Raw genomic sequence first — 20,791 nt, 5'->3', positions numbered from 1 at the left:
GACTGAAGACCACCACAACAACAACAACAACAACAACACTCAATTTCTTAAAAATCTAATTTAACTTGCTGATGTCTTACTTTTTTCCTTTCAATCTGTGTACAGCTAATACCAATTACATTGATCTTTTGAAAACTGAATAAGCCAAAGTTTAATTTAAAAAATAATATCAGGTTTAAGCCAAGGCAAAGAATGTCCTGCACCTACAAGAAACTAAAAACAACTTTCACAAATAGATTTACTACTATTTTGGTGTTTGTGTTCTCACCATAACAATACTCGTGTCACCAGAAAAATTTGAGTAATTCCGCCTCCACATTCATACAGACTGAAGTTCATTTTGAGAAACAGGCACAGTAAGTCCCACCACTCCGGAGCGGCCCTCCCCTACGCTCTCACCGTTGTCGGCAGCGACGCTCCTGGGCGGCGGCACGGGCGCCAGCACGACGGGGAACATGCAGTCGAACATCTGGTTGTCGATCTGCAGCCGGTTGATCTTGGCGTGCAGCTGCGTCTGGTGCGGCGACGTGCGCAGCTGCATCCACAGGCCCGTGTGGTAGGTGCGGCGCAGCCTGCGCCGGCTCGGCCGTATCATCTCCTCCGCCTTGAAGTCCACCTGCCGGGCGGGGAGCCGACCAGACACCGGTTCGCACTTCACTCTCTTCTAAAAGCTTTTGTAAATATTAAAAGAGAGACATTTCCCTGGCACTCTGCTAACTTTCGATACTCGGGCCAGCGTAGGCGTAAAGTGTTTCGGAAGAGCACACGCACTGACAGATACTTACGTAAGAACTCCGATCGTCACCCACAATAAAAAAGGGGTGTAATCGAAAGTTTAGTGGACAGGGCAAAACGGATTTGTACGCCGGAACATCTGGATAGGGAACTGAATCGTCTGAAACGGGCCTTCGAAAAGAATGGATACTCGAACAAAAAAATTAATAGAGTTTTAAGACCTAATTACAGCAGGCCAAAGGACGAGGACGGTACACAGCAATGGAAGAACACGGTGTCTTTACCTTTCATTAGTAAGATTACAGATCGAATGGGCAAAATTTTGCTGAAACGTAAAGTGAAACCGGTATTCAAACCTACCAGAAAAATAGGACAAGTACTTCATTCTGTTAAAGATAGAAGGCCACCACTATCATCTAGCGGTGTGTATAAAATTCCGTGTACTTGTGGCAAGGACTATATCGGTACTACGAAAGGAAGTGTGAATACGAGGGTAAAGGAGCATAAAAGTCTTTGCCGACTGGGAAAAATAGATAAATCGGCCGTTGCGGAACGTGCACTTAAGTCCGGTGACCGTGTTGTTAAGGTTTCTGAAACTACAGTTTTAAGTGCTACCACGAACTATTATCCACGACTGTATAGGGAGGCTATTGAAATTTATAAACATGAAGATAATTTTAATAGAAAAGAAGAGGCCTTCAAATTAAGCGAGATATGGACAGTGGCATTACAGAATCGATAAGTGAGTTTTATCTATGACGGACTATTATCGACAGTTACATTTTATCTTTGACTAGTTTTCTCTCTGCTACTATGTGCAACCTAGACCACACCCACTTTCCTGGGTATTAGGCTGCTCTCCGACGCCCGACTCTTCAGTCGGCAGTACTCGGCAGGACCAGCCATACCTCTGAGGATGTCCAACGTAGTATTGGACCAAACGTTAGGAATAGAAGAATTCCGTGGACCACGGTCATATAACCCGGAAGAATTATCGACAACAGTACCATCCGGTTGTGAAAGCCTTCATTGTATGACTGGTTGGAAATGCTTATTTTCAGCTACTCGGAGGCCATTTGCAGACATTAACGGACTTCACATTCTCGAACAGCGATTTTTATTTATTTATGTATTTATTCCATGTGATCTGATGGTACACAATGTGTTGCAGATGTCGGAAAGTATCATTTAACATTGGTAACATATATTAACGTAAGCCTATAGTATCCTAATGTATTATACTGCTCAATGTTTTCAATTTAACACAAATAGCAAGATTACTGTTCTAAGTATTCATTTACAGAGTAAAAACAGTGACACAACAAATATGACTTCACAGCTTTGCTAAATTTTATGTTGTCTTCAATGGACTTAATACTAGTGGAAAGATTGTTGAACAGTCTGAGGCCCATGTGGAAAACTCTCTTTTTAAACAGTTGAGTGTTTGTACGTATAACATGCAGGTTTGCGTTTTTCCTGGTGTTGTGTTCATGTATTTCATTATTTTTTACGACTCTGGGTTCAGTTGGCACTGTGTGTTTTCTGAAGAATTTTAGATTACGCCACGTCTTCAGGCCACAGCTGTTTGCGACTGGTTTGAAGACGTTCTGCACAATTCTCGCAAATGATATCGCCACCCAGATCGCCCAATGCGAATCCCATCGAATGTTTACGGGGAGGTCAGTTCGTGCACAAAATCCTGCAGTGCAACAGTTTCCCAATTGTGAACAACTATACGGGCAATGCGGCTCATTATGTCTGCAAGGGACTTCCGACGAGTTGTCGAGTCTGTGCCACCTCGAGTTGCTGCGCTACAACTGGCAAAAGGAGGTCCGACACCACACTCGGAATTGTCCTGTGACTTTTGTCACCTCACTGTATATAGAAACTCACTCCTCCGTAAGGCAATTGCTAGAATCTGCTAAGGAGAAGCGAGGAGAGATACACAATTACAGGAATACGAGTGAGGAAGTGCTCACCTCGACCTTGCCGTCGACCAGGACCGAGGTGGGCGGATGCTGCCCCACGGCCACCTCCTGCATGTAGCGCTGGTACGCCAGCTCCAGCGACGCCCCGTCCCGCACACTCAGTGGCTTGAAGCGCCTGCCGTTCCATTTGCACGTCTCCCAGATGATACCCGAGCTGTTTTGACGGTGGGTATTCATTGTTTTAGGCAACAGGTATAGGACAGCAGATTCACAACAGCATACTGACAGAATGTATAATGTAACACAAAATACATATTATTTGTATAGTAAAATTTTATGAATGACCGGTTTTGGATGACAACTATTTTCAAAACACAAAGGAATTACAGACATTGTCTGCGCACGGGGATTGATTTAAACCTACGGTCAAAGTCGAAAATCTGTGCCGGACCGGGATTCAAACCTGGATCTTCTGCTTACAGCAGAGATGCTCTGACCACTAAGCCCCCCGGATAAACTGGTCATTGCAACGTTACGGCCTACCCTAGCGTGCCTCCCGTCAGATGAAAATTCTCAGCTTATCCACACACTACAAATGTAGTGCCTCTTGCCTACCTTCCTCATTACTCGTGGCACTTTGTCGATCCCCGTAAGACTTCGATCCCGATGTGCATCCGCACCGAAGAGATCATTGGCCATCCTCAGCTTAATTATATATGTTTGGTGCCTATTCTTTCAGACATGTCTGAGAGAACAGACACCATTTTGATCCAGCAGCCACTACGAATTAAGACACACAGAAATTACAGATATTGGCTGAGAGCACACATTAATTTAAACCAATGGAAAAAGTAGAAAATTTGTGCCGGAGTAATGCCACGAGCAATTAGGACACTACATTAGTAGTGTGTGGATAAGTTGTGAATTTTGATCTGACATGAAGTGTGCTAGGATAGTCTGTGCAGATGGTCAGAGCATCTGCCTAGCAAGCAAAAGATCTGAGTTTGATTTCCAGTCTCGCACAAATTTTCAACTTTCCCGATTGGTTTAAATCGGTGCCTGCTCGCAGCCAAGCTCTGCAATTCATTTGTGACTTAATTTATAGTGGCTGCTGGATTAGAATGATGTCTGTTCAGTTGTTTTGTCACGGCCTTCTTGATGTCAGGAATCGTGTCAAAACATTTTCCTTTAATGGAGGTTTTAATTTTTGGGAAGAGCCAGAAGGCACACGGTGCTGAGCCTGGTGAGTAAGGCAGATGTTGACAGATGGAAACACTTTTTCTGGGCAAAAATTTGTGAATTTAAAGTGAGGTGTGGTACAGAGCATTGCCATGAAGAAGGAAGGCACTGGCCCATTTTTCTGGTCTCTTTTCTCACACATTTGTTTACACCTATTCCCCTTAGAACAAACTCTGATTGCATCATGTCCTCAAAATAAGAACAGTGAGCTTGACTTTGAAATTTGATTTTGAATGACATCCATTTTTATGGTGAGAAGTTTCACTGGTTTTTCACTGGGAGCTCTGAATTTTTGTCTCAGGGTCGTACCCACAGACAGAAGTTTCATCTCCAGTTGCAATTCTGGACATGGAGTCCAAATCTGAATGAAGACGATCCTTCAACTCTGTGCAAACTGACACACAATTTTCCTTCCATTCACGATTCAAATGTCTGGGAAAATTTTTTCACCGACTTGTCTCATTTGGAAATTACTGGTTAAAGTGCTTTGCACAGATCCATATAGGATGGGAAGTCCTTCAGTAAGCTCTTGAATAGTCATTTGTCTCTTCGAACAAAAAATGTTTGTCAGTTTTTGCACGTTTTCTTCTGTTTTTGAGGGTAATGGATCTCCCAATCATTGCGTATCTTCTGTTGATTCATTTCCACTTTTAAATCCCTCGTACCTCTTGCAAGTCCGCAGCTCATGGTCTTGCGGTAGCGTTCTCGCTTCCCACGCACGGGGTCCTGGGTTCGATTCCCGGCGGGGTCAGGGATTTTTCCTGCCTGGAGATGACTGGGTGGTGTTGTGTCGTCTTCATCATCATTGTTCATCCCCATTGCGGTCGGAGGAAGGCAATGGCAAACCACCTCTGCTAGGACCTCGCCTCGTCGGCGGTGCGGGTCTCCCACATCGTCCCCTACGCTCCTCGGGGTATGGTACATCACCACCACCACCACCACCACCACCACCACCACCACCACCACCACATCTTGCAAACAGTCTGCTTACATGATTATCACTGTACACCAATTTCAAAATTTCATGAGTTTATTTCACACTTTTTTGCAACTCCAAACAGAATTTAATGTTCACGTCTAGCTCAAATTTCACGATGAATGACAGACATGGTAAACACGAACTGACTCAAGTACGTCTAGGCACTGACTGACAAGTCAGAATGGGTTGAACTTGATGCTGCCTGCATCAGTGGATCAAGCTACCGTATTTACTCTAATCTAAGCCACAGTCGAATCTAAGCCACACCTGAAAAATGAGACTCGAAATCAAGGAAAAAAAAATTTCCCGAATCTAAGCCGCACCTGAAATTTGATACTCAAAATTCAAGGGGAGAGAAAAGTTTTAGGCCGCACCTCCAAATCGAAACAAAGTTGGTCCATTTTAATATGAGACAATTTAGGTCGAATGAATGATGATACAGTTACAGTAGTTTGGTTCGAGTCATAAGCTTATCAGTTAAGCTTTACCAGGTAGCCATTGCTATGTGTCAGGTGCTCCGTCCTTATTTTCACGTGCTTCGACTACTTTGAATTCATTGCTTATTTTTCCTTGATCTGATAAGTGCCGTTCTCTTTGTTATAGGTGTTTACGTCACTCTAAACTGAAAATGCATTACTGTACTGTGTCATGCATTGTTTGTCGCGTTCTGCAGCTCGTGGCATGGCTTGCTTTTGTGCGCGCTACCGCCGCTTACAATTTTTTAAAAAAAAAGAGATGAATCATCTCATTAGCGAAACAATGGCAAGAGACTGCTATTTGTTGCTACTTACACTGCTGTTTTCTTTGGTAATGATCAACAAGAACCAAATAATAGACTGCGTATGATAGAAAATGTTCTAAACGAGAGTTTAGCGAAAATTTTTCTCCGTTTGAAAATCATTGCAGACGCCTCTTTAGTACATTACATTCTGCACAGAAAGAGAGTCGTTTTAGATTTAAAAATCTAGTCAATTTCCGTACTTCATTTCTGACTGTATCACTGTTAGGCATAAGAATAATACAAATATAAACATGACATGATATGATATGTATATTCTTCCACATTTGCTGTTGTCCCACTCTAGTTTCGTAGTTTATTAGGCAGACAGGATTTAAATGAGATAGCAGCAAACATGAAAGAATACATGGCAAAATGTTTATATTCGTATTATTCTTATGGTGAAGAGAATACTGCATGTGATTCACAATTCATAAAAGTTCCTATTAGCAACCATCTCTTCTCACAGGTAGGAAAAACTTCAGAATGTAGAGTTGGCCATATTGACAAAAACCCCTAACAGTCTTGCCAGTCGGATTTTCACAATACATTGAAATGCAGTGGTCGAAACTCAGGGTGGAGAGAAAAGCTCGTCTTCCACCTTTTATTTTAAAATTTATTTCCTGGCGCAGAGGTTTTGGCGCCAGTATTTATCTTCGTGCCAGTAAAGCAAGCCTGTGTAGCGCTACATATATTCGACGGCAGAAGTTAGTTGTGGTGGCACCTACCAACAATTTTCAGAATTTCCGCTTACTTTGCACTCGATTCTAAGCCGCAGGCGGTTTTTTGGATTACAAAAACCGGGAAAAAAGTGCAGCTTAGATTCGAGTAAATACGGTCGTACAAATTACATCACGTAGTTGCAGCATCAGGAGTTGCTGCTAAATAAATTCATTCATTGTATTTTTTGATCACACCTCGTATTCAGTATTCCACAATGGAACATAACACTCTGCAGTGGAGTGTTTGCCGATTTTAAACTTCCTGGCAGATTGAAACTCAGACCCTCGCACTAATGACTTTTAACAAGTTGTCGTTACGCCATTACCTTGCCAAACCAACGTCCACAACTTGCTACTATGCGAGCCAGAAGTCTGCCCCAAGATTCTGTTGCCTGGATAAGTGCCGAGACACAAGTCTGTATTCGGACACTGAAGTGAGCCAGTTACCACACATTTCAGCCTGCTACTGCTTGTAGAGCTGGAACACTGCACCTATAGCACAGCACAAGGGCCAGGCCGCCATAGTGGTAAGCCAGATTACACCGTGCCCGGGCTCTGTGTGCGCCGCTTTAGCAGTCTGTGTGATCGAAAGTGACTCCCCGTCACAATGAGGCCGGGTCAAGCAGCGATAAAAATCACCCCCTCTGGCCAAAAGACGTACTCCGTCATCAACCACACGGGGATCGTCCTGCCTTAACTACTACTAAATGCTGATCCTGCCAAAAGCACGGGTCTACGGACTGTGTCCAGTTATGATCTTACCGAGAATCGAACTGGAGTCTTCCAGCTGGAGGTCTATTGCTGGCTGACTTCAGTCAACTCCACAATGCCACTTGGTTCACCAACTGCATCTGAGGGCACCTCGTTCGTGATCTACTGAGACCAGCTGTCTGTTTCTGGCAACTGTGTGCCTTTGGCTGTCAGCAAGCCACTGGTGCTGCTCCAGCTGTAAAGGCCACTAACACGAGTGACAGACCACGGGCATGCCACCAGTGTCGTGCCGACACAAGCTCCGTTGCCTGAAGCCACCGTACCCCATCTACATCTACATCTACATCTACATCTACATCTACATCCATACTCTGCAAGCCACCTGACGGTGTGTGGCGGAGGGTACCTCGAGTACCTCTATCGGTTCTCCCTTATATTCCAGTCTTGTATTGTTCGTGGAAAGAAGGATTGTTGGTATGCCTCTGTGTGGGCTCCAATCTGTCTGATTTTATCCTCACGGTCTCTTCGCGAGATATACGTTGGAGGGAGCAATATACTGCTCGACTCATCGGTGAAGGTATGTTCTCGAAACTTCGACAAAAGCCCGTACGGAGCTACTGAGCGTCTCTCTTGCAGAGTCTTCCACTGGAGTTTATCTATCATCCCCGTAACGCTTTCGCGATTATTAAATGATCCTGTAACGAAGCGCGCTGCTCTCCGTTGGATCTTTTCTATCTCTTCTATCAATCCTATCTGGTACGGATCCCACACTGTTGAGCAGTATTCAAGCAGTGGGCGAACAAGTGTACTCTAACCTACTTCCTTTGTTTTCGGATTGCATTTCCGTAGGATTCTTCCAATGAATCTCAGTCTGGCATCAGCTTTACAGATGATCAACTTTATATGATCATTCCATTTTAAATCACTCCTAATGCCTACACCCAGATAATTTATGGAATTAACTGCTTCCAGTTGCTGACCTGCTATCTTGTAGCTAAATGATAAGGGATCTTTCTTTCTATGTATTCGCAGCACATTACACTTGTCTACATTGAGACTCAATTGCCACTCCCTGCACCATGCGTCAATTCGCTGCAGATCCTCCTGCATTTCAGTACAATTTTCCATTATTACAACCTCTCGATATACCACAGCATCATCCGCAAAAAGCCTCAGTGAACGTCTGATGTCATCCAAAAGGTCATTCATGTATATTGTGAATAGGAACGGTCCTATGACACTCCCCTGCGGCACACCTGAAATCACTCTTACTTCGGAAGACTTCTCTCCATTGAGAATGACATGCTGCATTCTGTTATCTAGGAACTCTTCAATCCAATCACACAATTGGTCTGATAGTCCATATGCTCTTACTTTGTTCATTAAACGACTGTGGGGAACTGTATCGAATGCCTTGCGGAAGTCAAGAAACACAGCATCTACCTGGGAACCCGTGTCTATGGCCCTCAGTCTTGTGGACGAATAGTGCGAGCTGGGTTTCACACGATTGTCTTATCCGAAACCCATGCTGATTCCTACAGAGTAGATTTGTAGTCTCCAGAAAAGTCATTATACTCTAACATAATACGTGTTCCAAAATTCTACAACTGATCGACGTTAGAGATATACGTCTATAGTTCTGCACATCTGTTCGACGTCCCTTCTTGAAAACGGGGATGACCTGTGCCCTTTTCCAATCCTTTGGAACACTACGCTCTTCTAGAGATCTACGGTACACCGCTGCAAGAACGGGGGCAAGTTCCTTCGCGTACTCTGTGTAAAATCGAACTGGTATCCCATCAGGTCCAGCGGCCTTTCCTTCTTTGAGCGATTTTAATTGTTTCTCTATCCCTCCGTCATCTATTTCGATATCTACCATTTCCTCATCTGTGTGACAATCTAGAGAAGGAACTACAGTGTAGTCTTCCTCTGTGAAAGAGCTTTGGAGACAACACCTTCTGTTGCTGCACAAATTCTGTTAAATAAACTTCTCACTGTTCTCACTGACTGTACAACTCCTCGAAGCCTGAAGTGGTTCACTGTACCTGCTCCTCTGTTTTCCATCCTACACTAAGACTGTGCCCTGTGACAAAGTTAACAATACTCCGTGACCACCCTAACCGTGCTACATTATTTACGCCCGTACAAAGTTTGCATTTTACATACGAAGTTCACGCCTGTGATAGTTATGCCCATATCTGTTATGACAGAGAGGAACTCTTATTAACCCTTTTGCTACTGTGGCCATGTATATGCGTCCTGCTATGCTGTTACTCACCTGCTGTGGACTTGTATACACATGCCATTCAGGTGCTATGAACACCTGTATGCTTCCTGAACCTCTTACTGCTATAGGCGAGTTATTTCCATATTTTAGAGAATAAACAAAATTACAGTATTTACTGAATGACATGGGTGCCTCATTATGTGCTATCATTTGCTAAAAAACCTGCTTTTGATATCTTTAATCATTTATGAGATATGCACTAGGATGTGAATGATGACATTGTGTGCAACCGTCACTTGGATTTAACCCAGTAACTCAAGAATGAAATGAGATACCATTCTGCTCTCATTTTTAAATAAAATTTTGATATCTACATTTCATTCACTCTAATGTATGAGCCGACATCAACCATACATGCAGTTTATGTAATTTTTTTTTCCACCTTTGCAAACTCCTTAAAATTTCACGCAATATTTTGCTTAATTTGATGCAGCATAGTAAGATGTGCAAAAAACAATTTTTTTCACCTAATAGTTTTAAAAAAAATCTGAAGATAAATATTTCATATTGGCTGTGATGCCTTATCTCAGCACAGGCACCAGCATTTGGCGAGCAGTGCAGCCATAATGAAAGCATGGAATGCAGAGAGTATGTCCATAGTAGCAACAAGGTTATGGATCCCACCACAAAATACTTTTTCCCAAACTGTTGTGTGGATTATAACATGCTGTAAGTTTAACAATTCTGTTGTGCCCAAGGGACTGAAATTACTTAAATACTAATATTAAATGAAAGTTTTATTTCAAAATAAAAATTAGAGTATGCATGAAAATGCCTTTCTTGAATGACATTATGTAGTTACAATCTTGAACACAAGTGAAATGATAAGGTGCATATAGTAAATTTTCTTAAAGACAATGCACACTCTGCAATCATGATAAAAAGTACCTGTTAGCAATAAATTGCTTGTGTACAAGAAGAAGCACTTGCAAACTGTATAAAATAAATAATTCAAATGCTATGTACTGCAGCTCAACAAAAATCCACTTATTTTCTTGAAACAAAACTCTCACCTTGCGATTCCAAGGTACATGACCTCTGTACGAGCAACGTTGTTCACCAGGGACAGTCCGACACCGTGTACTGACAGCTTGATCTCTCTGTCAAATGGCTCCAGCTCCCCAGCGGCTTGGCACGCAGTCGCTATCGCCATGTCTTCCGTGAAGAGAAGAATGCGCTGCAAGCCGTCCAAAAAGGAAACCCACCACAGTTCTGTAGAGTCTGCCAACTGTGTCCTGTCAATTGCATCCTGCACAGGAAGGGGGGGGGGGGGGGGGGGGGGAGAAAAATTAACAAAAATTGACATACCAAGTACAAAAAGATGACATGAATTATTGTATCTTTTATTAGATGTATTAATGGATTCTTCTCCGCTTCTTCATAAAGCAATTTCATATTTAAGACTGAATAATAATAACTTCCCTACAGACTTTCCCTCCCTGTATAGCGTTCTGAATGGAGTTATTTACTCTGGAGGGAAGATATTCGTCATAAAGCAAGAAACTGAAAATCCTCACCAACTAAAAAATAAAAATTAATAATTAAATAGCACTCCTCATGAACCACTGCCTGAATATTCCAGAGTTGAAAAGTTATGTAAGCTATATGGCAATAATAGTGTTTGTTGTAAAGTTGAAAGAAAGCAGAAGTATACCACAAACAGGTATCTGTCTTGACAGATTTAGATATTTATAAGGCAAATATTCATTTAGGAAGAAGGGATAATCAGCTTCTACTTAGCATAAGTGAGGAGGCAGCAGGTTTCTTCAAAGTATCAGCTTTTCTTTTTCTAATTTACTTGTGTAAATTATGTGGCATGAGCATGAATAATATTAAGCAGTATAGTAATAATTTATAGATAGTAACAGGAAAAAATAATTTTACTTTATGGTTAATTTCAATGTCAGTGATATTTTACGTCCAATTTCAGTGCTACTGTTCCTGCCAAATCTGGAGTTGTTATTTTTGCCAAATTCAGATTTCCTGTTCATATCAATTTTGGAGTTACTGTTTTTACCAACTTAGGAGTTATTTTCGTGTCAGATTTTCGTGACAAATTTGGAGATATTCATTTATTTATGTTTGACAAATTCAGTGTCCACCTTTTCCATAAATTTTTTTGTCAGTAACTATCAGTTATGAAACCAAAGGAAGGTTCAGGATGTCTTCACGTAACCTTCTACAGTCTTCAGATTTATGACATTTTTTATACAGGAAATGGCAAATTTTGTGATTTTTGCAAAAACTGCCATTTTCGTGGTATTTGATAAAAATTGCTGATTTTGTGCTGTTTCACTGAACACCCCAAATTTTGTATTGTTTTTCAAGTTATGTTTGTTGAAAAATTTTCCTGTCCCTATTTATACGCAATATTTTATACAAGTTGGCATAGATAGTTGTAAGATTTGTGTATATACAACAGCTGCACTTTTTTTTATTATTTATTACTCAGTATCTGATTTTGGCCTATATTGGACCATCTTCAGAGTATCTATGTTACAAAGAAAATTATGTTGCTAGAAATGCATACACATGTACTGTTATAATAAGGCATGAAAACAAAGTTGTAGTAACATATAAACCATGACTAGATGAGCATTAAATAAAATTACTCCTTCATAAATAAATTTCTCATTTATTGTTTAGCACATTTATAACATTAGAAGAACATTGCCTCAATGAAAATTATAACATCACATAGGAGTCTTTTCTATCCTGCCTGTGGTTGTGAATAAGACCACATGTTACTTGTTCCCTAATCCAATGTGACTCACGGAAAATCAGTCCTAGTTTGAAGATGTGACATGTTTTCTAGATTGATGTAATGCATAGGCAATGCATTACAGATAATGTACATTTATGCAACATTACCTACCGCAGGAAGTACAATTAATTTCAACACATCCACAACATACGATGGCCACTATACTACACAATGGCACAGCTTAATTTATGGATCCAATGTAAATTTAAAACCAAAGGAAGGTTCAGGATGTCTTCACGTAACCTTCTTTTTCGTAATGGATGGCCTTACTGTCAATTCACTGTTGACCAGCATGTTAATGTAAATAAACATTATAACTGACCATTATCCAACTGCATACGATAGAGTCAGTTGGTACAACTATGAAGCACAGTAAAATTGCAACATATTTGTCAAGCAGTATTCAGTTTAGCCAATTGGTAGAATAATGAATCACATTAAAATCTTAACATTATGGTCACCTAAATAGTTAAAATTTATTGTACAACATAGGAAGTGATTTCTATGAATTAATGTAATTAGTTGTGTAGATGCTTTATGTAAAATGATGTACAATACAGGTAGCCTAAATCAAACAATGGAAAATCCAAGTGGAATGCAACAATATCATGAAACTATAGTTGGTATTCACCATATAGTGGAGATGCTGATGCAGACAGCACAACAAAAAGACTGTCAGAAAATGAACTTTTGGCCAATAAGGTCTTCGTCAAAAATAGATCAAACACACATACACACATTTGAAATTTGGAGACAGATTGATCTTATAGTATAGGCATTGTTTAAGAAGGGATTTTTGTGTTTCCATCTTTATGGGGGTGAAATAAGGGATGAAAGAGTTTTTTGAATATACACCACTATTAATATAATTTTGAAGCTATACTAGGAAAACTGGTATTTGGTTTCTTGGTCAGGAATAAAGAAATGTGTTTCAGCACTTACATAAATTTGACCCCTGATCGGGTGAAATTGTTGGCGAAAGTCCTTTTTGAAAACGAATCATTATTAAAGGACAACTGAAGCATATTTAAAGCTGAAATATGCTGAATCTATGACAAATGATATTTGACTTCTCGCTTGGGGAGGGGGGGAATAAGGAGCTGAAATAGGGGATGAATTTTTTTTTTTTTAATATTTCATTATATTAAGAAAATTTGTATTTGACTTCTAAAGAAATGTATATTAGGCAATGAAAGTTTCTATGGAAATGTCACCTCCAGAACTCAAAAGGCAGGATTAACAAAGACCTCCAATTCTAGCAGCCAGAACGGCTTTTTGTTCAGAAGTACATTCATAAAAAAACATGTTTCTATGGCCTCAGTTCCCATGAAAAGTTTAAGTGATGTTTTAATTTCTGAACAACATAAAAATTCAATTAAGGAGGGGCTGTGAAGATCATACAATCAACACGAGTGAAGGAGCAAGTGCTACGACAGTATGAAATAAAAAAAATAAATGCAGCTGTTTTACATACTGTGATCATTTGTTGTTAATGCACAATACAGATTAAGTTTGTAAGATTTCCTCATCTTTCGTTAATCCTTTCACTGTTGTGACGTGTGTACATGCCCTGATCCAATGTTTCCCAGGTGCTGTGGATGTGTATATGTGCACTGCTTGTTTTTTTCTACAGTGCTATGGATGTCTGTATGCATCCTGAGCCATCAACCTCTCACTGCTGCAGACAATTTACTTCAATGTCTTGGTGAATAAAAAAGTTTTGAGTACATATACAATACACATGCCTAATTGTATGCTATCATTTGCAAAAGAACTTAGTTTTGATATCACGAACCATTTATAAAATACGAAGATCTTAACAACCACATTAGACCCAATTCACAGGTATGGCAATGGGCGCACCACACACAGCTGTCCATCAAATATAAAAAACAGTAACTCGAGAACAAAATGAGATATCTTTCTGCTCTCATTTTTAAATAAAATTACAATATCTTATATAATAGAGGGAAACATTCCACGTGGGATATATTACAATATCTTATTTACATTTCGTAAACTGCAATGTATGAGCTAAAATCAACCATCTGCAAAGTTTACACAATGAATTTTTAACTCCGCAAACTCCTTAAAACAGTACAGAATATTTTACTGGATTTCATGCAGCACAGTAACTGTGACATATAACAAAAAGAAATTGAGACCAGTATTGAGTGAAGATATCAGACTAATACACTGTAATTGGATAGATGAAAGAAAACAGTCACCAAACGGCGGCAGGAGAACACACGTATAAAAAAAGCTTTTACTTGTGCAAGCCTTTGGGGCCAGTGGCTCCTTCCAGCAGAAGGGTTGAAGGGGAAGGAAGAGGGGTGAAGGAAAATAACTGAGGAGGTTTGAGTTTGAAGAAGTCACCCAGAAGGCCAGGTCAAGGGAGACTTACTGGACGGGATGAAAAGAAAAGACCGATTGTTGGGGACTGCACCAGATGAAATTGGAAAGCCCGAGAGCTTAAAGGTGGAAGACGGGGTAATATACAAGACAGAGATCACTGCTAAATCACTGTGCAAGAGCTATCTCCGTCTTGCACCTTATCCTGTCTTCCACGTTTAAGATCTCAGGTTTTCAAATGTCGCCTGTCGCAATCCCCGACAACAGTATTTGCTACTCATCCCATCCAGTATATCTCTCCTGACTCGGGGCTCTGGGTGACTTTTCCAAACTACCCTTCTGCCAGGAGGAGCCACTGGCTCCAAAAGGTTGCACAAGGAAAACCTTTCTTTATACGTGCCTTCTCCTGCCGTCACTTGGTGAGTAGATTTTTTATCTATCCAGTTACGTCATACTGTCAAAAATTTATTATTTTTGAAAATATCAGACTGTGAGGTACAAGAAAATCAAATTTAGTCAGCAAATAGTTTTCTTAAAATGATAAATATTTCATAGTGGTTGCAATACCACCCCTCAGTACAGGTATCGTAATTTATCAAGGAGTACCGCCACATCAAAGCTGTGCTCAGCAGGGAATGCAGGGAGCACGTCTGTAGCAGTGGAAGGATTAATATAATTGTACCTTGTGTCATTTCACATCTCTAGAGGTTCTCCTTGATAGGATCTACTGAACAGAAAGAATAAATTAGTTAATTAATATGAATACATTATGTCTGTTATATGAATGTGCAATGAAGTAATTAATTAATTAATTAAAGAATGAATGCAAATTAATTAAGTTTTGTTTCACTAATGTGTGTTCACATATTAGGTTATCATTAGGTGACATCAGTACATACACCCAATTCTGGTCTTTCACCGACAGTCTGTATCATTGCCTTAAATGTTTCGAGCCGGGCTCCCACTGGAATATTGCAGAAATTTAATGAAGATGAATTGGTGCAAATGATCCGGTTGTGGTGCTCAAGAACCTCTGAAATGACAGAGAGGGTACTTCCACTCTGTTCTTTTATTCTGTTCACTAACCTTACGTAGGTCAACTGAAATTTCTTTCTTTTTGGGTGAAGTCCACTGCAACTCTCTAGCTCCGGCTGGATCCTCCCAGGTAAACATCACTTGTTCATGTGGCTTCAATGTCCTGCAAAAGAACGGAGCAATAAGCTGCCATGACTGACATGTAGCATGTGTTCACTGTTACAGTGATCCGAGTGTCCCAGTCACTGTGCAAACACACTAAGTTTCTTACATGTCTCAACCCAAGAAACGCACGATACTGCAGTACGATAGTGGAATACTCTGCAACTAATATAAAACAGTGAATATGTATATATGTAAGTGCAGATCGTCAAAGTGCCATCATCAGTATACACTTCACCAGGTAAACAAATAAATGGAAGCAGCAGTAAGATTTATGGCCATCAGAAGTTCCCTGGTGGACAAAGAGAAGTACATGACAATTAAAAACACCACCCACATTTCGCTGAAGACTCTTAGCAGATCAGTATTTAGCAATAGTGCTACATACCACTTAAATAGGGAATAACAGAATCACTTCTACGTCCAGTTCCACTGTAGTTTTACTTCCATTTAGATGCTGGATAATAAGTGAATGTTTTTAAGCTTTCCCCTTTCCAGTAAGTGATTTTTAAACTACCGCGTGATCAAAAAGTTAATATAAATTTGAAAACTCAATCACGGAATAATGTAGATAGAGAGGTACAAATTGACACACGTGGCTTGGAATGACATGGGGTTTTATTACAACCAAAAAAAATACAAAAGTTCAAAAAATGTCCAGCGGATGGCACTTCATCTGATCAGAACAGCAATAATTAGCATAACAAAGTAAGATAAAGCAAAGATGATTTTGTTTACAGGAAATGCTCAATATGTCCACCACCATTCGTCAACAACAGCTGTAGTCGAGGAATAATGTTGTGAACAGCACTGTAAAGCACGTCCGGAGTTACGGTGAGGCATTGGCGTCGGATGTAGTCTTTCAGCATCCCAAGAGATGTCGGTCGATCACGATACACTTGCGACTTCAGGTAAACCCAAAGCCAATAATCGCACGGACTGAGGTCTGGGGACCTGGGAGGCAAAGTGTGACGAAAGTGACGGCTGAGCACACGATCGTCACCAAACGACGCGTGCAAGAGATCTTTCACGCGTCTAGCAATATGCATTTTGGTTCTAAGAAAACCCCATGTCATTCCAAGTACGTGTGTCACTTTTTACCTCTCTATCTACACTATTCCGTGGTTTATTAAGTTTTCAAATTTATACTGACTTTTTGATCACCCAGTATATAAGATGAAAATAAATTAAACCAACAAACTGCAGGGATGGATTCTTCACCGGAAATGATGGAAAAAAGGTTGAAAGAACACATGTCCGGAAATGCATCATTGCCGTGGTAGACAGCGCTGATAAATGACAGTTCCTCTGACCACGTGCCGTGTGTTCCTCGTTTGTTGCAGGCTGAGTGATTGACGCATTTTACTGTAAGCGGCTGAACGGTCCAGTATTTGAATCGGGAACAAGTCGAGATGGTGTGCGCATAGAGAAAAGCAGATGGAAATGGCCGAGAGGCGTCACAACTATATCAAAACAAGTACCTACGCAGACACCAACCACACCACACGTGTCGACCCCTTTTCTGGCATTTGTACGACCGTGGGTCCTTCCAGACAGACAAATGCGCAGAGAGGCAGTGGACTGTGCATACACCAGATTAGGAGGACAAGGTTCTACGGGGTAATGATACAACCCTAGTAAAATCTACAGGTAAGTGGCCCGCCAATGTAGTGTAAGCCAAAGCATTCTGCTGCTTACAGTACACTGCATCAGACAGCCTGCAACACCCAAGGAACACACAACAAATGGTCAGAGGAATTTTCATTCATCAATGCCATCTACCATGGCAAAGATTCATTTACAGACACGTGTACCTTTTTTCCTCCATTTTCAGTCAGGAATTCATCCCTCCAGTTTGTTGGTTTTATTTATATTCACCCTGTGTACCTCAAAACTCACTTTAGTGTATGAAGTGAGTGTGTCTAGTGTATTTTTGTTGTGAAAGCTACATATAAATGGAGGCTATGGCAGTAAGAGTATGGCAGAAGCACAACTGATGGACCAACCTCTGATGCATACAGGAAAAGTGCCTCTGTGGCATAACACCAGATGGTCATCCATTTTGCTCTAAGTTTCCCGACACCTGAAGTTTTCGCTCTGGAGAACCAACATTTTTGTTTTCATACATCAAACCCTTAGACTTTAAGTCTGTAATAACCCCAACAGCAAAGAATGTATGTGCATAAAGATGCAAGTGTTGTTGTTGTGGTCTTCAGTCCTGAGACTGGTTTGATGCATCTCTCCATGCTACTCTATTCTGTGCAAGCTTCTTCATCTCCCGTACCTACTGCAGACTACATCCTTCTGAATCTGTTTAGTGTATTCATCTCTTCGCCTCCCTCTACGATTTTTAACCTCCACGCTGCCCTCCAATGCTACATTTGTGAACATGTCCTCAGAACATGTCCTACCAACCGATCCCTTCTTCTAGTCAAGTTGTGCCACAAACTCCTCTTCTCCCTGATCCTATTCAATACCTCCACATTAGTTATGTGATCTACCCATCTAATCTTCAGCATTCTTCTGCTAGCACCACATTCCGAAAGCTTCTATTCTCTTCTTGTCCAAACTATTTATCGTCCATGTTTCACTTCCATACGTGGCTACACTCCATACAAATACTTTCAGAAACGACTTCCTGACACTTAAATCTATACTCGGTGTTAAATTTCTCTTCTTCAGAAACACTCCTTGCCATTGCCAGTCTACATTTTATATCCTCTGTACTTTGACCGCATCTTATACCCTCCATTCAAGACACTGTCCATTCTGTTCAACTGCTCTTCCAAGTCCTTTGCTGCCTCTCACAGAATTACAATGTCATCGACAAACCTCAAAGTTTTTATTTCTTCTCCATGGATTTTAATACCTACTCCGAGTTATTCTTTTGTTTCCCTTACTGCTTGCTCAATATACAGATTGAATAACATCGGGGAGAGGCTACAACCCTGTCTCACTCCCTTCCCAACCACTGCTTCCCTTTCATGCCCCTCGACTCTTAGAACTGTCTTCTGGTTTCTGTACAAATTTTAAATGGCCTTTCGCTCCCTTTATTTTACCCCTGCCACCTTTAGACTTTGAAAGAGAGTATTCCAGTCAACATTGTCAAAAGCTTTCTCTAAGTCTTCAAATGCTAGGTACATAGGTTTGCCTTTCCTTAATCTTTCTTCTAAGATACAAGTACAAGATGCTTAAAAAAGAATATATGTATTACGAAGAATTATGTTGTCAAAATTATTGACTGCTGTGCCATGGCTCAGTTATTGGAGGAACGAATACATTGCCTAGTTTATATTCGTTGCTGAAAGATGTCAGTTGTCTCCTGTTCACATGGTTACTGTTACTTGGTTACTGTTACTTGGTTACTGTTACTGTCACATGTTACAAAATGGATACTCTGCAGCAGAAATCGTGTCGCGTTCTCGAGTTTGTGATGTAAAATTCCACGATTACACTACAAAGATGTATCAAGTTAAAGTACCAATTTGTACTTACAAATGTGTGGAATATTCACAGGTGGTATTGACAGTTTGTAGACACAGGATGTCTACATAAAGGAAAGAGTCCAGACCGCCCTAGTGTTTCTGATGAAAATGTCTCACAAATTTGAATCGCTTTCCAACACAGTGCTACAAAATCAACTCTTCAGTCCAATCGGGAGTTACAAGCGCCTACAACAATTGTGTGTTTTTTGAAAAATTATTTGGTTATGAAGCCGCATAAGTTACAGGTGTTACAGGCTTTCTGTCATAACAACAAACACAAAGGAGTGGCTTTTTCTGACCAACTCCACAATGATACTGACAATGCATTCGTTCAGTGATGAAGCAACTTTCCATCTTAGTGGGAAAGTAATCAAATATCATGTTCAAACTCTGGCCTACGGAACCCTCATGCACACACTGAACACGTACAAAATTCACCCAAAATCAATGTGTTTTGTGTGATACACCATTAGTCTGTTTATGGCCCATTCTTCTTTGATGGAAACATGGATAATTGTCAGTAGTATCTTGCTGTGTTACAAAACTGGCTGTTCCTGAGGCTGAATGAAGACAACTTCATTTTTCAACTGACTCCCACTCTTTTCAGTCCGTACTGAGAGAATATGACTGATCACAGCCCATTACATAACAAATGTTTGTTAGTTATTTGAATGCTCCATGGATCACAGTTCTGACCTCTAACTATTACCGTAATTACTCGAATCTAAGCCGCACCTGAAAAATGAGACTCGAAATCAAGGGAAAAAAAAATTACCGAATCGAGGCTGCACCTGAAATTTGAGACTCGAAATTAAAGTGGAGAGAAAATTTCAGGCCGCACCTCCAAATTGAAACAAAGTTCGTCCATTGTAGTATGAGACACAATTTAGGCCGAATGAATGACGATGCGGCTATAGTAGTTTGATTCAAATCGTAAGCTTAGCAGTTAAGCTTTACCAGGTAGCCATTGCTATGCGTCAGGCACTCTGTCCGTATTTATATGGGTACCCTTCCATTTCTCTTTGTTATAGGTGTTTACGTCACTCTAAGCTGAAAATGCATTACTGTACTGTGTCATGCATTGTTTGTCGCATTCTGATAATGAGTGTTTACGGCCTGTCACCGTCCGCGGCACAGCTTGCATTTGTGCACGCTACCGCGTTTACAATTAACAAAAAAAGAGAGAGGAATCGTCTCATTAGCGAAACAATGGCAAGAGATTGCTATTTGTTGTTACTTACACTGCTGCTTTCTTTGATAAGGATCAACAAGAACCAAATAATAGACTGCGTATGATAGAAGACGTTCCGAACGAAAGTTTAGTGAAAATTTTTCTCCATTTGAAAATCTTTGCAGACGCCTCTTTAATACAGTACATTCTGCACTGAAATTAGAGTCATCTTAGATTTAAAAATCTAGTCAGTTGCTGTGCTTCATTTCTGACTGTATCATTATTAGGCTTAAGAATAATACGAATATAAACATGACATGATATGTATATTCTTCCGCCTTTGATGTTGTCGCGCTCTAGTTTTGTAGTTTATTAGGCAGACAGGATTTAAATGAGAAAGCAGCAAACACGAAAGAATACATGGCAAAATGTTTATATTCGTA

The 20,791-nt window shown here is 40.5% G+C and overlaps 1 protein-coding gene across 1 annotated transcript in view; it reads right to left on the bottom strand.

Annotated features, from left to right (window-relative positions):
- LOC126215376 (intermembrane lipid transfer protein Vps13) overlaps positions 1–20,791 on the bottom strand; it is a 442,186-nt gene that overhangs the window by 81,020 nt on the left and 340,375 nt on the right. The window contains exons 48-51 of the mRNA XM_049942070.1: positions 15,582–15,693; positions 10,393–10,628; positions 2,715–2,877; positions 400–616 (exon numbers count right to left, since the gene is read on the bottom strand). Coding sequence (XP_049798027.1) covers positions 400–616; positions 2,715–2,877; positions 10,393–10,628; positions 15,582–15,693 — 728 coding nt within the window. The remainder of the gene's footprint in view (positions 1–399; positions 617–2,714; positions 2,878–10,392; positions 10,629–15,581; positions 15,694–20,791) is intronic.

The sequence above is a fragment of the Schistocerca nitens genome, chromosome 12, assembly GCF_023898315.1.
Source record: "Schistocerca nitens isolate TAMUIC-IGC-003100 chromosome 12, iqSchNite1.1, whole genome shotgun sequence".
In the NCBI taxonomy this organism is placed as follows: Eukaryota; Metazoa; Arthropoda; class Insecta; order Orthoptera; family Acrididae; genus Schistocerca; species Schistocerca nitens.
Note: the sequence above shows the minus strand (reverse complement) of the source record. Positions and strands in the feature narration are given on the sequence as shown.